The sequence below is a fragment of the Drosophila erecta genome, unplaced genomic scaffold (genome assembly GCF_003286155.1).
Source record: "Drosophila erecta strain 14021-0224.00,06,07 unplaced genomic scaffold, DereRS2 tig00000000-arrow-pilon, whole genome shotgun sequence".
In the NCBI taxonomy this organism is placed as follows: domain Eukaryota; kingdom Metazoa; phylum Arthropoda; class Insecta; order Diptera; family Drosophilidae; genus Drosophila; species Drosophila erecta.
Window position 1 is genome coordinate 15319215 of NW_020825194.1, and position 18506 is coordinate 15337720.

At 44.8% G+C, this 18506-nt stretch overlaps 6 protein-coding genes across 6 annotated transcripts; 5 read left to right on the plus strand and 1 right to left on the minus strand.

Annotated features, from left to right (window-relative positions):
• Positions 1-2426: 2426 nt before the first annotated feature.
• LOC6553682 (V-type proton ATPase subunit B) lies at positions 2427-6604 on the minus strand. The gene is made up of 4 exons (XM_015154384.2): positions 6416-6604; positions 6225-6351; positions 3643-4904; positions 2427-3582 (listed from the first exon to the last, which is right to left on the minus strand). Exons 2-4 carry the CDS (start codon positions 6295-6297, stop codon positions 3445-3447), a joined length of 1473 nt encoding a protein of 490 aa, XP_015009870.1. The 5' UTR covers positions 6298-6351; positions 6416-6604; the 3' UTR covers positions 2427-3444.
• A 179-nt stretch (positions 6605-6783) lies between these two features.
• LOC6553681 (sorting nexin-12) lies at positions 6784-8919 on the plus strand. The gene is made up of 3 exons (XM_001980342.3): positions 6784-7307; positions 7633-7728; positions 8079-8919. Exons 1-3 carry the CDS (start codon positions 7131-7133, stop codon positions 8307-8309), a joined length of 504 nt encoding a protein of 167 aa, XP_001980378.1. The 5' UTR covers positions 6784-7130; the 3' UTR covers positions 8310-8919.
• A 613-nt stretch (positions 8920-9532) lies between these two features.
• Positions 9533-12213, plus strand: LOC6553680 (CCR4-NOT transcription complex subunit 10). Its single transcript, XM_001980341.3, has 6 exons — positions 9533-9709; positions 9784-10539; positions 10600-10927; positions 11038-11099; positions 11158-11508; positions 11570-12213. The coding sequence occupies exons 1-6, from the start codon at positions 9621-9623 to the stop codon at positions 11892-11894; spliced, it is 1911 nt and encodes a 636-aa protein (XP_001980377.1). The 5' UTR covers positions 9533-9620; the 3' UTR covers positions 11895-12213.
• Positions 12214-12216: 3 nt separating this feature from the next.
• On the plus strand, positions 12217-13527 carry LOC6553679 (lipase 1; the record flags this gene model as incomplete). The annotated part of the gene is made up of 3 exons (XM_026975992.1): positions 12217-12327; positions 12387-13082; positions 13147-13527. Coding segments are annotated over exons 1-3 (1188 nt in total), but the record flags the coding sequence as incomplete, so codon positions are not given.
• A 1713-nt stretch (positions 13528-15240) lies between these two features.
• On the plus strand, positions 15241-16700 carry LOC6553644 (lipase 3). Its single transcript, XM_026982725.1, has 4 exons — positions 15241-15392; positions 15446-16141; positions 16207-16608; positions 16686-16700. The coding sequence occupies exons 1-3, from the start codon at positions 15276-15278 to the stop codon at positions 16606-16608; spliced, it is 1215 nt and encodes a 404-aa protein (XP_026838526.1). The 5' UTR covers positions 15241-15275; the 3' UTR covers positions 16686-16700.
• Positions 16701-16912: 212 nt separating this feature from the next.
• LOC6553643 (lipase 3) lies at positions 16913-18398 on the plus strand. Its single transcript, XM_001980338.3, has 4 exons — positions 16913-17022; positions 17078-17137; positions 17198-17893; positions 17944-18398. Exons 1-4 carry the CDS (start codon positions 16939-16941, stop codon positions 18394-18396), a joined length of 1293 nt encoding a protein of 430 aa, XP_001980374.2. The 5' UTR covers positions 16913-16938; the 3' UTR covers positions 18397-18398.
• Positions 18399-18506: the final 108 nt, after the last annotated feature.

Here is an 18506-nt window from a genome sequence, read left to right on the forward strand (position 1 = left end):
TCCGGGCGGGCAACTCCATCAAGCTGTTGGCGGCAGGCGGCGGCGGCGGCGATTTGTTTAATGCTTAATGCACAACAACAGGACGAGCGCCCCGAAAGGGCGGTCCTTTATAAAATATCGCCTCCGGGTCAAGCCAGACAAGTTTGTGGGCTTGTCTTGCCGGCTCCTTTGTGTGATTTATTTAGTTAAGCTGTCCCAAATCCGAGCAATGCACAAATCCCCGGCACACAAATTATGGCACAGACAGGACGACAGGCCAACAGGCCGACCGGTCGAAGTTCCAGCCAACTATTTCAGTTTCATTTCGGAGGCAAAACGAGGACGGCTGTACTGACCCCCATCTTCTCCGGAGGGCCTGTCAGCCGGACGGTGGCAGTGTATCGAATGAGACGCACGAGCGAGCAGGCCGGACCCGACTCGACCTAGGTGACAGACGCTTGACACATGGGTAGTCCTCACCCGGAGCCTAACCCTGACCCGGACCTTTGGCAAAGTGTTAAATCGGTCGGCACTCGGCCGGAAGGTGGAGGATGCCGCCGTGTCCATGACAACTCCTTGGCCCATCAATATCCCAGCCACGGCGGCAGGATTTTGGACTGCAGATGGAACTGGCACTCATTGCTAATGAGTTAATTAGATGATTTAGGTGCCGCATTTTCGGCGCCACAAGCGCACATTAATTACAAAGCCATCCAGGAGTTGGTTATGAAACCCACATATTTACGCACTTACGCACCTAATCGAGACGAGCACTCAAGCTATGGGGATAAGCCGAGTCCTTGGCATTGCCTGCTGATTGTGGCCTTTCATGACTTGTATTACATCAGCCTGTGTGCACGGGGAGAATAGTGGGTGCAACTCTCTAATTTTCAGCAGTATATATTTTGGTAATAATTTTAAAACCCACGTTTCTACAAAGTTGTATTATTGATTTTAAGACTATATGTGTTTCTATGTGCATGCCGTGGAGAATCTTATTGCACCATTGCAGATTACTGATTCCGTGAAGTGCCGAAAAGTTTGTTACAGTGTACCCGCCTGTGGGCTCATTAAAATCCACATTCAAACGCTTCGCAAACGCGTATTAATGAACCGTTTGCGCGAGTTCATTAATCGCACCGATTTTCAACCGCATCCTGTCCGCAAAGGCGACATCTTGGGAGGCAGCCAGATCTCTAAGTGGTTTCTTGCTGCCGCATAAATCGACCGGAAACGAGGCGACATACATACATGTGTGTGGGGATAAAGGGTATAGAGTGGTGGGGAGGGAGGAGTGAGGAGTGAGGCGGAAAGAGGACAGGCGGCCTGCCAAGTGGGCCGAGTTCGCATTGACCATGACCGTGAACTTTGACGAGCTGGGCCTCATAATGATGCCAGACAAACGTCTCGAAATGAGCTCGCACCGGGACTGCAACCTGCTCCTGCTCCTGCTCCTCCCCCTGCTCCACCTCCTCCTGCCCCTTGTGCTCCCCCTCCCTTCGCACGCCCACTTCCGCCCCACTTGAGCTGGAGCTTTTGACATTGGCCATCAGCAGCCTTGTCATAAGCCCACAGTGCTGCAGTCTAGATAGATACAGATAAGAATCCTTTGCGCAGAGGGTGGCCAGTTGTCCCAGATAGCTCTCCTCCAAGGGGGCGTGGCCAGCGCCCATTGTATTGCGTCTCTGCAATGCGTCCTTTTTATTTAAGCCGCTTAAATTGCAGCAAAGCTAAGCAGCTTGCCGTTTTCAACCAAAGGCATCCCGTCGAGCATCGCTTTGATTACCGAAATTAAGCCAAATAGAACAACAAAGGAGGTCCGAGCAATTGGCCGAAACTTTGGCATTTTCGTTTTTCTCTTTTTTGTTAAAGCCAAAGAAAGTTTTGTTTGGCGTGCCGGTCGCTCTGCCAGCGGGTGTATTTTACACCATCAAAACCACTGGCGTCAACCGAATTTTTAACTTCATTTAGAACTCATTAAAAACTTTGGCATAATTGCATAAATTTGCTAAGTCAATGGGAAACTTGTCCAGGCCTCTTAAGTGGACGGGCATTTGGGTGGTTTACTATGTAGCGTCAATGGGGAGTGCTCCTGAATTACCAATTAGTATTGAAGAAGTTTTTAGGCAGTGGGCCAAGATATCTCTTTAATATAATTTTCCGCAAATTCTTGTAACAGCAGTACACAATATTCTAAATCGTTTCATAGAAAGTAACCACTGTAACTGAAAGCTCTTGATAAGTCAAACAGGGTAACTAAAAAGCTTTTGGTTCTCTAAATCAAGCATTATGCTGTATGATGAACAATAAAATCAAAGTAATATAGATACAATGCAGCTGCATAAGTTAATTAATTTTTTCCAGAACCCACCCGCCTTGTGAAGCCTTTATAAATAAAAGCAATACAAAATAAAGTAAAGAAATAACTTCAATCAAACTACCCGCAATTGAAATAAGCATGTATGACTTTATTTAACATGATTTCGTGTGTAGTTTATTCATCGTTTAAATGTTCTATAGTTTATACATATACATGAACTAGTTTCTTTAAATACATATTATTTCAACACTTATTGTTTCGGCTTCTGTTCATGGTTGTTAAGTTGTCGTTGCGGAAATGATTGGGCCATATAATAGAGGACTTCCCCATTCACTCTTGTGACCAGAGACAACAAACAAATATATATTAATTTATGCAACTTTATGTAATATTCATTAATTTAGAGACGAAAAACAAACAGTATTATTTTATAGATCTTTATACTTTCTGCAGATTTGCACTTTTAAAACATTATTTGCATTAAAGCATTGTTTTTGCACTTAATATTCCATTGTTTAGTTGAGTTGCTGTACAAATTGTTCACAAGGTTTCGGTGCAGGGACGGGGGGCGGTACGGAAAATAGGGGGCGGGGATTGTTTAATACTTGTGCGAACTGGTGAAACGTCTAACGTAAGAACATCAGGGGAGCAAACGAAGGCAACACAAATAGGCAATTGTTAATTTTTGTTGGAATGCTACGATTCTTTATGCGAAAATGATTAGAGAAATTATAAACAGTTCAAAGAGCATACACACTTAAAACCTAACAAAAATAGTAAACTTTAACAAATGAAATTACAGTGTGTTGGCGGGAGTAAGGACAATCATTAGGCAATTCAATTTATGTACATTGCAAGACGGGACTTCAATACTAAAACACACACTTTGGAGTAGGTTTGCTCGCTTGGACGATATTTAACTAGTTATTGTTTGGCTACGCTGGGTCGCTCCGAGGCACACAAATCCAGGCTCTCAACGTAGGTTAGATATTTTGTGGTTGTATTGTGGTTTATGTATATATAGACGCATACACAGCGGATATTGCAGGAGGTGGAGACGCGCCGCACGTTGCGCCGCCGCCAGCTTAAATTATGAATGAAACAAAATTTTGGACAAAAATCAAAAACAAAACAATAAACAGAATCTAATGGCGCGAGTCCCTAGGGTAGAATTCGGCCAGGATGGAGGCCGGGATACGCTTGAGCATCTCCTTGGGGAAGATACGCAGCAGCTGCCAGCCGATGTCCAGGGATTCGAAGACAGTGCGGTTCTCGTAGTTGCCCTGCAAGTACAAGGGAAAGATTTAAGCAAGCCCACTTAATATCCACCACGTTCAACTCACCTGCGAGATGAAGTTCTTCTCGAACTTGGTCAAGAACTCCAGATACAGCAGATCGTCGGGCGTCAGAGCCTCCTCACCCACCACAGCCTTCATGGCCTGCACGTCCTTGCCGATGGCGTAGCAAGCGTACAGCTGGTTGGACACATCAGAGTGATCCTTGCGGGTCATGCCCTCGCCGATGGCAGACTTCATCAGACGCGACAGCGATGGCAGCACGTTGACTGGTGGGTAGATCTGTCTGTTGTGCAGCTGACGATCGACGTAGATCTGGCCCTCGGTAATGTAACCGGTCAAATCGGGAATGGGATGGGTAATATCATCGTTAGGCATGGTCAGAATGGGGATCTGGGTGATGGATCCGTTGCGTCCCTCCACACGACCGGCACGCTCGTAGATGGTGGCCAAATCGGTGTACATGTAACCGGGGAAACCACGACGGCCGGGCACCTCCTCACGGGCAGCAGACACCTCACGCAGAGCCTCGGCGTACGAGGACATGTCGGTAAGGATGACCAGCACGTGCTTCTCGCACTGATAGGCCAAGAACTCGGCGGCAGTCAGAGCCAGGCGGGGAGTGATGATACGCTCGATGGTCGGATCGTTGGCCAAGTTCAAGAACAGACACACGTTCTCCATGGAGCCGTTCTCCTCGAAGTCCTGCTTGAAGAATCGGGCAGTCTCCATGTTCACACCCATAGCGGCGAACACGATGGCGAAGTTGTCGGTGTGGTCATCCAGCACGGACTTGCCCGGCAGCTTGACGAGACCGGCCTGACGACAGATCTGGGCGGCGATTTCGTTGTGGGGCAGACCGGCGGCGGAGAAGATGGGGATCTTCTGGCCACGGGCAATCGAGTTCATCACATCGATGGCCGAGATACCGGTCTGGATCATCTCCTCGGGGTAGATACGCGACCAGGGGTTGATGGGCTGGCCCTGAATGTCCAGGAAATCCTCAGCCAGGATTGGGGGTCCCTTGTCGATGGGCTTGCCGGATCCGTTGAACACACGGCCCAACATATCCTCCGACACGGGCGTACGCAGAATGTCGCCAGTGAACTCGCAAAGCGTGTTCTTGGCATCGATGCCCGAGGTGCCCTCGAACACCTGGACCACGGCCTTGGAGCCGCTCACCTCAAGCACCTGGCCGGAGCGCACGGTACCGTCAGCCAGGCGCAGCTGCACGATCTCGGCAAACTTGGGGAACTTGACCTCATCCAGGATGACCAGGGGACCGTTCACACCAGACACGGTCTTGTAGGCTGCGAAGAAGAGAATGAGTTGGATAATTATTTTTTGGTTTTAATATTAACCTTTTAAAAGACATTGATTAGACATGCGCATCCCCTTTACTCAATAAATATAAGAAAACAAATTTTGGAAAAGGTGAGACGATGATACTTACAATAAGTAAAATCAATTAACTGACAGTAGTTAATATTATATTCATGATTTATTACTCTTAAACAATATCCAATATTAAAATACTTTGGTTAATTCTTTAAAAACCAAAGCCCCTCGCTAAATATTGCTGTTTCATAACAATAATGGGCATTGGTCATTAATTAAATTACTGAATTTATCATAAAAATGGGTTTATTTATTCTGACACTATTATTCCATAAATGCCATTGGAGAAGATAAACTTGAAGGGCAACGAAATATTTCTTTCTCTGTTCATCTCTTTTTTTTCCAATAAACTCGAAGTTTAAATAATATTTCTTTGCAGCACATCGTCTTCCAATTAGATATAGTTCCAACAAAAACACGAGTCGCGCAATGCTCACATGAAAGTCGGAATCTGATAAGAAAGCAAACGTCAAAAGAAGTGATGGCGCGAGGGGGGTGTTGACTGGGAGGGTAAATTGTGTCAGCTGACTCTCCAACTGGTTTTCAGCCCTTGCCACGAGCTGCAGTGGGAATCTCATAGGAATTAGATAGATAAAGGGGAATGAATGCACTAAAGATAAAGAAAAAATGCGTTAATTGGCAAGCTGGATTTTTATGCAACACTTCTCTATAAAACATTGTCACTACATATAATTATTTATCTACAATGGCCACTACTTTGACATATGAATTGTGCCAAAATAAATATGAGATTGAAATTTCATCCATTAATAAAAAGTAGTTAAAATTGCCGACCGACCGAGCTATCGTCCGTTCTGCCACCCACCCCGTTCGCAGTCAGGTGCCTTTGAGTGTGTGCGTTCTGCTTTGAATGGCAAACGCAAACAGCTGAGCAGCGAACGGTCATGTGACGGCGAAAATTTTCAATAAGCGTTAACCAAGATTACGGGGTGCTCCCCATTACTGTCTGATCAGCGTAGAACATTTTAGGCTCAATATGAAATACTATTCTAAAGAAATTATCTGTTACGTTGGGTATTCTGTTTTTTTTTTGTGGGTGTCGCAAGAATTTATTGATTTCTTTTCTCTACTCCGCCTCACACCAGATTCGTGCAAACTGTCATGGCGGACTTTCTTGGCGTTTTCTTATTGGGTTTTTTCTGTCACTTGATTGGGTTGCGAATGCATTTCTTGATTTTTCACTAATTTGCAAATTCCGAGGGTTTACTCACTCAAGCGGGGCTGGGAGATAAAGTCCCGGGATACGGCGAGGACATGTTCCCGCTGGGCTTGTTGGGCGTTCATCTTGGATAGACTTTTTCTGCGCCTCTACCTTAAAAGTGCACTGCAAATTTCGAGCTGCAAGTAGATACGATTTTAGCTATTAGCCACTATGCAGACGATGTCTTCTACAAACACGTACAATTTTTCAGCTACGAAACAGTACTGAGCGACACACACGCAAAATTTTGGCCTGCGAAGTCGTTGCGAGTACGATGAAAAATTGCCCTGGAACTGAAAGTATTGCTGAATGTGAATCTGCTGTGACGTCACGTGCCGTCACATGACCTGACACGCGTTAGGAACATTCTGTTTCTGCCTTTATCAGCACTGGTTGGTTGTATTGGCATTTAGTGAAGTTCCACACCACGGTAAGGCTGCCATACTGTCGTGTGTTATCGAATGAACCGGTGTAGTACTGGCCGGTATGGCAGCTCCACCCTCACAAGTTTGCTTACAGGATTTACCCACACTGGAGTTAGCCATGTTTTCCACCCAAAGAGTGCTGCCATATTGCCGTATGTTATCGATACATTTGGAAGCATTGACATGTACCATCCCTACTGTTAACTCACACAGCTCAGTTCTGTTAATTATTGGAAAGTTTTTTTAATGGAACAATTTTAATTAAATTACAAAGTTGTTTACCCGCTGCGGCAGTTGGACACGCAGAAAGTAAAGCAGATTACTGCTCGGGGACAGCGATATCAAAGAACCAGAATCCGGGACATCGGAGGCAGCGATCCAAGACAAGGGAGTACACAAAGAAAGATAGCCAGTGCAAAACCCGTTTCTTGCTACCGATAAAAGGGGCGTCTATATCTCTGCCGATCCGGAGCCCCTGGCATTGCACCACTATGATGGTTGAGTCCGATGGAACCGCCGACGCCACCCGCCGCCTGAACGTGAAGAAGCAAACGCTGGACGATGCGTACGCCGTGCCCGCCAACTTCCTGGAGATCGACGTGGTCAATCCGCTGACCACCATGGCGGCGGGCAAGAAGCGCTACACGGACTACGAGGTCCGAATGCGGGTGAGTGATCGGAGTACATGGGGCCAGCACCTACATATGCACCTTCCAAAATTCACCAAAAAACCATTGATAATCGCTGGAATTCGCTCACACACTTGTGTACATGTGTTCGTGCGACTTTGGTTTACTGTGCATGTGTGTCAGTGCGGGTGATACGCCTATAAAGCGAGCCGGACGATAAACATTAGTCACAAGTGCAGAGCACTGATTCGGGGCTTGAGTCACGGAAATGTGGCATGCGGGTACCTTAATTCGGCACCGTCCTTTCATTGAATTGCTCTTTGAGATTGGCCATTACATCTGATTAACCATCGTTGCTTTCCAGACCAATCTGCCCGTCTTCAAGGTTAAGGAGTCCAGTGTGAGGCGACGCTACAGCGACTTCGAGTGGCTGCGGAACGAACTGGAGCGGGACAGCAAGGTGCGGAAAAGTGGGATCCAGCCGGAAGTCCTCCGTTTTCACTTTAGTAGGGTTCTTAAGCAACTTCCGTTAGAAACTTTATCCGGCTCATTATATTTGCTTAAATCTCTAATAATGGCAAAATCTTAGAGTTATATAAATTATTTTACCGCAACAGTCGGATTCAATTTACTTTGTTAGCTGCGAGAATGTAGGTAGAATCACCATTTTAGGAAATACTTTGGCATCTCTAAGAAGCCACTAGAAAAGTAATAATACCTAAGAAGGAACTCAAACGTTAGCTTTATAAGTGAAAACGGAATCTTCGATAGGCGCATAAAGAGTATTTAATCATGTACCAATCCCCGCAGATTGTGGTGCCTCCACTCCCAGGAAAGGCCTGGAAGCGGCAGATGCCCTTCCGCGGCGACGAGGGCATCTTCGACGAAAGCTTCATCGAGGAGCGACGCAAGGGACTGGAGGCCTTTATTAACAAGATAGCCGGACATCCGCTGGCGCAAAACGAGCGCTGTCTGCATATGTTCCTCCAGGAAAACGTCATAGATAAGAACTACGTTCCCGGCAAGATTCGCAACACATAAGCAGCATAATCCGGAGCAATCGAAACCCCATAACCATAGCAATGCAATGAAGCAAAAACTCGAACGAACAAACCCGCTACGAAATCTTTAGGGAAACCATGTGAATGCGTGTGCTTGGCCAAATTGAAGGAGTATGGAGCAGAGGAGCGATGATGTAGGTTGGAGTAAAGGGATCTGTTATGCGACGCGATAAGAGGCAGGGAAGTGCTGCTGCTCAGTTAATGTTGAGCCCCTCTCACCCCCCGGGGATTAGTTAAAACCAGCATTGGGAATTTTTAATGCTAAATTCAAGTTTATATGGTATACATAACAATATACATACACATATATTATATATACAATACAGATATTTACGAATAGTGTACATAAGACATGCCTACCACGCCCTCGCTAAATGAGTCTCGAAAGTAGGAGCTGCCCCTCCCATTTTCCCGATCCTCAGTTTCTTCGTTTTGAACCATTGCAGCGGTAATGAAGCAGCAAATAAAATAAGGGAGCCATCCTGACCCCTAAATCCATCCCTTGTATGTGTATGCAAATTATTGAATATTTTGAAACAGTTTAGTGAATAATATTGTACTTCGAATCAAATTAAAATAATTGAAAAATATTTGAATTTATTTGACTGTCTGGAGGATGGTCCGAAAATGAAGCCGAAGTTGCACATTATGGTTTAATATGGTTAATTCTGATGAGAACTGTCATCCGGATCTGTAAGAGGAGTTGTGTACAGAATAGTGGTTGACGATGGATGAATTAATGGACGTGTACATGGGGCCAGGCGAAGATTCATAACAACATGCTTCAAGTGGACATTTTGTTGAGATGCACCGGATTTCCTAAAGTATAATTACTTACAAATGGGCGTCGTGGTGGATCACATAGTTAAAAACGATAATTGGATTAGGGACTCTTCGTTACAGTTCATATCGCATTTTCTTATTATGATATTCTCAAAAATAAAAGTCTCAGTTATTTATTTTGATAATAGATACATATTTAAGTTTCGCGCGCTGCAATACTAGATTAGTGATGTGCTGCCATATATCGAAAGCAAAATACCGATTTGAACATTTTAAAATTTAAATTTTGTATTAGGCATATTTTAATTCGGTTAATAAATTACATTTTTTATTAAAATATTTATTAATTAACAAGTAAATAATTTTACTATTTGAAACATCAAGTCATTTATTATTAGGCTAACCATTTTTAATACTGTTAAAAGTGGCAGCGCTGCGCTTGTTGGTTCCGGCAACGCTGTGTCATCTGTGGATTGATTCGGTTTTTTTGTTTTTATTTATTTTTGGCATGGACTCGGCGGAATCTCCCACCAAAACGCAGGCCGGCGAGGACGAGAACTACAACCTGCTGTGCCAGGCGCACGAGCAGTTCAACAAGTGAGTGGGCATCCGCGTGTCACCGGCAATTGCACCCATAACCGCCACTCCTTTCCGACTGCTCTCCATTTCAGCCTGGAGTTCGATCGCTGCCTGGAGCTGCTCCAGGAGTTGGGGACGCGCGGCGAGAGCAGTGGTCCCGTCCTGCAGCACAACCGGGCGGTGGTCAGCTACTACAAAACCGGGTGCACCCAACACTCCGTCCTGCTGAAAGAGCTGGAGGCCCTAACCGCCGATGCAGATGCTCCCGGAGAGGCGTCTAGCGGCCTGAGCCTCAAGCAGGGAGCAGCCGCTGCCACTGTGGCCCGTTACAACCGTGCAGTCATCTACTATCACCGCCATATGTTCGGCACGGCGCTGGAGCGACTAGCTCCTCTGGTGGCTCGTCTGGAGGCCCTCGAGAAGGCAATGGCAGCGCTGGTGGCCACACTACAGCTTCAGCTGCTGCTGGCAACCAATCAATTAAACCGAGCCGAGGCCTTTCTGGATTACTTGCAGTACAAGCTTAACCTGGTGGCCACAGCGCCTAGCAGCAATTCGGCCGAAGAGGCGGCTGCTGTCGGCACAGCACCGACCTCGACGGCCACAAACAGTTCAGTGGCGGCAACATCAGGAGGAGCAGCTGTGGAGGGAGCTGTAACCGGACTGGGCGGGAGTTTGCAGCTCTTGCAGCTCATAACGCTCGTGCTCAACCGAAAACCGGTGGTTATTCAGGAAGACGGCACGCCGGAGTACGCTGCTCTGAAGGCACAGCAATACTACATTATGAAGGATTTTCAGATGGCCGCCAAGCAGTTAATGCGAATCAATAACGAGTGTACGCAAGCGGGGTAAGTCCGTTTCATTTTTACGATAAAAGAAAAAGTAATATTTTATTGCTTAACTTGTAGCACTGTAACGCCGCAGCTGAGCACGTGCATTGCCAACAACATGGGAGTGATACACTTAAGAGTGCGCCACTATGCCATCGCCGCCAAGTTCTTCCAAAATGCGCTTAACTTTGACCAGCAACTGGCGCAAAACTTGCGCCAGAGTACGCTGCAGACCATGAGTTCGGCACGGTCCTGCGAGATCCTTTACAACCTCGGCGTGGCCATGTTGCACCTGCGCCGCCCCAAGGAGGCGTTTCAATGCTTTCTGGTACCCGTAAAGCAATTCCACAGCAATCCTCGTCTTTGGCTGCGGATGGCTGAGGCCTGCATCATGGAGCACGAGGCGGTAAGACAAATAATTCCACACAAGTTCTTGTAAAGTAGGGTTAGGAGTTTAATGCATATGCTTTTTGTCTCTAATCCTGGTAATTTATTTTATTTAATTTCATTTTAAAGAAACTAGTGGAGGAGGAGCGCCAGTCGCAGTCAGAAACCACACCCTCAACAAAGCCATACGCGTAAGTGCTATTTTGTAAGCTTCGACCATTGCTGGTAGTAACCTTTTCCTACATTTAGTCCTCAGTCGGCGGGAGTGCCGGAGCCCACGCTGGAATTCGCTGCCTTGTGTCTACGTAGCGCACTTACCCTTACGCAACACTACAAGACGAGGTTTCATATGACAGTGGTCTCATCGGAAGATGTGGAAGCTCCTGAACCCAAGGACCCCACTCAGGAGAGTTGGCGTCATCCCCAAGACAATAACTTCTGCAATCCCTCGAAGCCAGTCAGCCTAGAGTCTTTGGAAAACATGTTGGCCGCCATATATGCTGCTCACAGCTTCGTCTCTCTGCGTCTTGGCGATCATGTGACCGCGCTCGAGATGTCAGAAAAACTACTGGCCTGTGAACGTCTTTCCGATGCACACAAGTATACAGGATCTCTTGGATCTTCCCATGTTTGGTTTAACGTATTTCTTTTTTTTCTCCAGATTGCTGGGTCATATGTACGCTGGCGAGGCGTTGATGCTTATGGACAAGGCTAGCGAGGCACGCGACCATTTGGACCCTACTTTTGTGGGCACACTGAACGCTTTCGATTTTGAGACGCGTGACTGGCAACTTAAGTCGGTGGACGCCGCTCAGAACGTTGTGCGGTATAATCTGGCCGTTGCCATGGCCCTACAAAACGACCTGCCTCAAGCTAAAGCACTCCTGGCCAATTTAACCCATTCGTTGGTGGCCAGCAAGGCGGTGGCTTTGCGACGCTTTATAGACCTCAAGATGGGCCCCGCTCCTGGCGGGACGCCAAGTTAGACAACAAATTGTGTATATAACTAGACGGAATTAAAGTGCAAGAATGTAATGACGAGGAAGCAAACATATTTTTTTGGCGATCATCAGCTTTTTATAGGGATCAAGGTGCATAAAACACTGTTAACTAATTTATATATGCTTCTTTTTTTGTATACAGATATTCAGAGTTGACAATAACAAATTATCTCATAAAATTTGACGTCAAACTGTTGCATTCTCCAGTCATTGTTCCAGTTTTTCATAGGAATTCTACAAATTAGATTAGCCTCTACGTTAAACCGTTGCACACTTAAATTTTAAGTATCTATCTTAGAAATTTTAAATGTTGGGTCAGCAATATTTTGACTTCAGTAAGTTACTCTTACTTGAAATGGCGTATAAGCCGATTGTCATCTTGAGTGCCTGTATTCAAATAGTCAATGGAATAACGTCTGTAAGTGCTTTCTAGTCAATAATTATAGCTATAGCAAGTGCTGCGCTCTCCGTTCGAAGGCCGACATTATAGCCTCCCACAACTACCCAGTGGAAATACACACAGTGGTCACACGAGATGGATATTTACTCACCGCGTTCCGCATACCGGACTCCATATTTTGCGAGCAATCTGGAGCAAAGCCGGCGGTTCTCTTCCAGCACGGAATGACCGCCTCGTCGGATGTTTTCCTCGTGAACGGACCTCGGGATGGATTGGCATTCATGTTGGCCGATGCCTGCTTCGATGTGTGGCTCAGTAACTCACGGGGCACCCGGTATTCACGACGCCACGTGTCTTTGGATCCCTCCCAAGAGGCCTTCTGGCGCTTCAGCTGGCACGAGATTGGGACAGAGGACGTAGCCGCATCCATAGACTACATTCTGGCCACTACAAATCAGAGTGCGTTGCACTACGTGGGTCACTCGCAGGGTTGCACCACGCTGGTGGTGCTCCTCAGCATGCGGCCGCAATACAACCAGTTGGTCAAGGCAGCAGTCCTCTTAGGTCCGCCCGTCTTTATGGGCCACACACGCACGTTGGGACAAATGGTTCTCAGGAATTTAATAATGTCGATGCCCGACTGCGAATTTATGTTCCACAACCGGATGCTGAATAAAATATTAAGAACAATTTGCGAGCTTTACGTTGTGAGGGTGTACTGTTCAACCTTTTTTATGTTCGTCAACGGAAAGTTTTCAGATCACTTGAACACAGTGAGTATCCAAGTCGAATAGAGTAAATTATATATGGCATATATCTAAGCATCAACATTTCCAGAGTGCTATTCCTCTGATTGCTGCCACCCTTCCGGCGGGAGTTTCTTCCCGCCAGCCAAAGCACTTCATCCAGCTCACGGACAGCGGCAGGTTCAGCCTGTTCGATTTCGGTATCCTAAAAAACTTGATCTACTACAGGAGTCTTACACCCCCCGATTACCCGCTACATAATGTCCACCCCCTGACTCCAGTCCACATATTTTACAGCGACGATGACCTATCCGCAGCAAAGGAGGACGTTGAGAACTTCGCCGCTAGTTTGCCGGAGGCGGTGATGCACCGGATCTCCACACCGTCCTGGCACCACATGGACTTCGTGCACTCCATGACCGTCGCTGAAGTGATCAACAAGCCGGTCATTGAAATTTTTAAAAGGTTTAACTTAAGACACTAGAATAATAAGATGCGTAACGGCCATACATTGGGTTTGCACTATGCAGCCACTTTTTTGGTGGCGGCATAAAATTGAGAGCATAAAAATCTAAAAATAGAATTCACTTGCTTGTGTGAGTGAAAACATTAAACAAAAAAGTTGTGCTAGAAGACGATTTTCGGTCCGAAATCAATTTTGATCTAAGAAACGAATTTGATTAATGTTTTGGTCAATTTGGTTGTAATATGAGCTAAATATTATTTAAAAATTGATGCCGTGACTATTATTTTTTTTTAAGAAGTTGTTTTAATATTCTTTAGTTAAAATCGCCGCTCGAACTAGCTACCGTTTACATATAAATATTTTTATTATTAATTATCTGTAATATATGTATTTTTTGGTGCCCAGGGAACACCACAGGGAGGACATTACAATTGTAATGGGGTCGTATATTTATATGACCTTCGAGTCTACTTGAAATAATAAATGTTAAACATAAAATATTTCCATGTTCCCCAACTAAGCTAGTTTTCTAACTATTGCTTTTCGATATAATTTGCAACTTTTTTTAATTAATTTTATTAAATTTTTGTATTAATGTATATATTTATTTTTAGTCGTCACTAATTTTTCATATTTGAGATAGAATGCTGAGTTTTGCTTGCTTTTTTTGTTTATCAGCTGTCACAGTCCACTTGCAATGCTTAAAAAGAAAAACTTTTATAATTTTGTTTAAAATATGTATCAATTTTATGCACATAACAGTCATTATTTGAGTGAAACCATAATGAGAAATCGTTACTTTCATTTGTGCACTTAATGCATTGCTCTACAATAAATTGTTTTATACACCGTTGTTTTTTATTATTTTTAATAATATTTTCAAAAACTTTAATGTGTATTTTGCAGATATATTATTAAAAAAAGATCAGATGGTGCCTTTAGTTTTCCAAAGTCCAAGATCAAATATATTTTCCACGTTGCATGCTGAATAGTCTAACGACATATTTTCTAGTATAAAGTAATTATTAGAATAAAGTAATATTAAAATAATTCGGTATTATTATGTACATTTATTCACCTATTACTATTTCTATGATGTAATTAAATAATTATCATATAGGCAATCCAAAATTCGAGTTTTTATGTATGTATGTGTGTATGTATGTATGTATGTATGTATGTATGTATGTATGTAGTGTATGTGTTACTTGCACAAAGTAGTAAAAATTGTCTTAATTAAAGCCTGAAGAATGTTTAACTTACTGTCGGAACACATAGTTATTCTTAAGGCAGTTAAATCTTCAGAAGGTTTGTGCAGCCTGCCGGACCTATATCCATAAGTAGAGGAATTTTGCATATCGAAAAATGTATGTTTATTCAGGTTTCTTAATTAATGCTTCATAAAAGAATGTTCCTTGAAGCTGTAATGCATTTTATTTACACTCTCACAACTTCTTAAGCAGCAGTCACTTATACTCGTAACTTCCTTCTGGTATTGAGATATGAAGCTTTAAATCAACCACATTTATATTTATTTATTATTTGTGTTGAAAAGTTGTTGATATGTATATACATATCTTTAGCATGTTATGTGCATGCATTGTAACTCATTATTGTATTTAATTTGATTATAGCGCAGCAGAACTTCCTTATGGATATGTCGATTGGCTGGTGCTAAGTTGAGATCCATTTCTCGGATTAGTTATACTATCCATAACATCTGTACACAAGCAGCCCAGTCAAAGCACTGCAATATGTTGTTGATGAAGCTCCTCGACTTGCTGTTGATCTGTGATAAGCCGAAGGTGACGTTTGGCTTCCAAAACTTTACGGGTCATGGCGATGATTACCGTCTCAAGATGATTACTGGGGTTAGTAGGTGGAATTGCCAAGTGGGGCACACTTTCGAAGACCGTTCTTTCAGGTTAAGATCATAGACACGTACGGCTACCCGGTGGAGACGCACACGGTTCGCACTGGAGATGGATATATTCTGGATATGTTCCGGATTCCCTCATCACACAACTGCAAGGAGGACGGTATCAAGCCGCCTGTCCTCCTCCAGCACGGCCTGGTTGGCCTGGCAGACTCCTTCCTGATGACGGGACCGAAGAGCGGACTGCCGTTTATGCTGGCCGACCGCTGCTACGACGTGTGGCTGAGCAACAACCGGGGAGTCCGCTACTCCCAGCGCCACATCAACCTGAAGGCCTCCCATGATGTCTTCTGGCACTTTAGCTGGCACGAAATGGGAATGGAGGATCTGCCCGCCATGATCAACTACATCCTGTCCGCCACAAAGGAGGAGGCGCTGCATTTCGTGGGCCATTCTCAGGGATGCACCACCCTCATGGTCCTGCTCAGCATGAAGCCGGAGTACAACCGGCTGATAAAGACCGCCAACCTAATGGCTCCCGCCGTATTCATGAAGCACGCAAGGAGCAAACTAATAAAAACGTTCGGAAAAATCATTATGAGCTTGAAGGACGAAAGTTTTTTTGGCCCATTAGGTATCATTAACTTCGTGCTATCCATTTTTTGCGCAAACTCCAAGCTCAGGGATTTTTGCGTCTCCATGTTCCTGTTAGCCAGTGAAATACCATCTACGATTATGAACATGGTGAGCCAAAATGTATTCCAACCTCCAAACAATACATGCTAATTGTACCTTGATACATTTTTCAGACCGCAATACCATTGATATTAGCAACGCATCCTGGTGCGGTCTCCACTCGACAGCCAAAGCACTTTCTGCAACTCTGGAAATCTGGAAAATTCCGTCCGTATGACTTCGGAGTCAAACATAACAAAAAACTATACAATCAGTCCAAGCCTCCCGACTATCCGTTGGAAAACGTCCGTCCGCTGTCGCCCATACAAATATACCACAGCCATGGGGACCCCTTGGTATCGCGCAAGGACATCCACACTCTGATCAGCAAGTTGGACAAAGTGACGTTTCATCACGTTGCGTATAAAAAGTGGAGCCACACGGACTATCTATTCTCCAACTTAATCGGAAAAGTTATCAATGAACCAATTATCAAAGTTATTGACCTCTTTGAGAATAAAACAAATCCCGAATAGGTATTTGTCATAGACAGAGATAAAGACTTTACTTAAAGCTGACGGGATTTGGCGCTTACTTAATATCCACTTTCTAGATTTCATAGTTCCTGGGATGTCGGCGTTCATACGGCCGGATGCGCGACCGGACACCCGGACGGATAGATGGACGGAAAGACTTCATACGCTGAAGGGTCGCTTGCTTCTATAGTTAAATACTTTTCAACGACTATATTATACCCATTAAATTCCACTTATACTAATGTGAAATGAAGTGGCGAATCTCTAAAAATACGGTGTTAATGAACAAAACGGATTAGTTCGGCCTGTTCTTACAATCTTCCATGAAAAATGCAGTCATTTCTATACCAGATGCTGGCGATATTGTTTGTATTTTCTTTTGTCTGGCTATCGAATAGCATATCCTTATCTGAGGTAGGTGCAAGAGTAGAATATAACGTATGGCTATTATCAAGAAGATGCTTTATAGGTGGACTGGAAGAATAACACGCTTCCGCGCATTCATCACCGCAGTAAAGTTATAACCGGGGTGAGTACCTTGAAGCTGAGATGGTCGAGATGGGCGCGTTAGTAATCCCTTTCCTTTTAGGTGGACATCATAGCCAGTCACAACTATCCGGTGGAGACGCACACTGCGGTCACCAGGGATGGCTATATAGTGTCTATTTTCCGAATCCCATCATCAAAGCTGTGTGGTCAAAGCGGGCCAAAGCCAGTTGTTTTACTTACCCACGGCATGACTGGCTCGGCGGACACATGGCTCTTAACTGGACCCCGGGATGGACTGCCCTTTTTGTTGGCCGATGCTTGCTACGATGTGTGGCTGATCAACTGCCGCGGAACACGGTACTCCAGGAAGCATCGCACACTCAAGACCTGGAAGTTAAAGTTTTGGCGTTTTAGCTGGCATGAACTCGGAATGGAGGACTTGCCCGCCACTATTGACCACATACTGACCACCACAAAACAGAGTTCTTTGCACTACGTGGGTCACTCTCAGGGATGTACAGTCATGGTGGTCATGCTCAGCATGAGACCGGAGTACAATAAGCGGATCCGGACTGCCAGCCTACTGGCCCCGCCTGTCTTCTTGAAAAATTCCCTTTCCCTGGGTCATAAAATAATTAGGCCTCTTTTGACATTTCTACCGGACATGGAGTTGATGCCCCATATGAAGTCGCTGAATTCCGCGATATCAGGCATGTGCAAGAGTTCTGGCCTGAGGACCGCTTGCAACGCACTGTATCTGCTGAGCAATGGACAAGTATCTCAGCACATGAACAGAGTGAGTGAAAATATGAGAGCAGGCCAATGTATATTAACTATCTTTTCCAGACCGTCATTCCGTTGTTACTTGCCACTCACCCGGCTGGGATCTCTACCAGGCAGCCGAAACACTACTTCCAGCTCAAGGACTCCGGCAGATTCCAACAATACGACTTTGGATTCGCAATGAACTATCTTATCTACAGGCAATCCTCGCCCCCAGATTATCACCTGGAAAGGGTCAGTCCGCTCTCCGCCATCCATATATTCTACAGCGATGACGATGGATCCATCTCTCCGAGGGACATTCAATACCTTGCCCGGAAGTGGCCTAACGCGGTCACCCATCATATCAAGGATAAAACCTGGGACCACATGGACTTCTTGATAGCCAATAACGTAAATGAAATGGTTAATTATCCAATTATCAAGATTATCAAGAGTTTCGAGGAAAATAATAAGCATAGCAGAAGGAATCAGAAGGGGGAAATCATGATGAATGCAATTTTAAATGAATTTTAATAATTGTGGTACCTATTTTTTTTTATTAGTGTTCATAGCACAAGAAATTAAAAAATGGAATAAACAATTTATATTGTAAAATACGGCTTAAAAAAATGCCCACAACCACA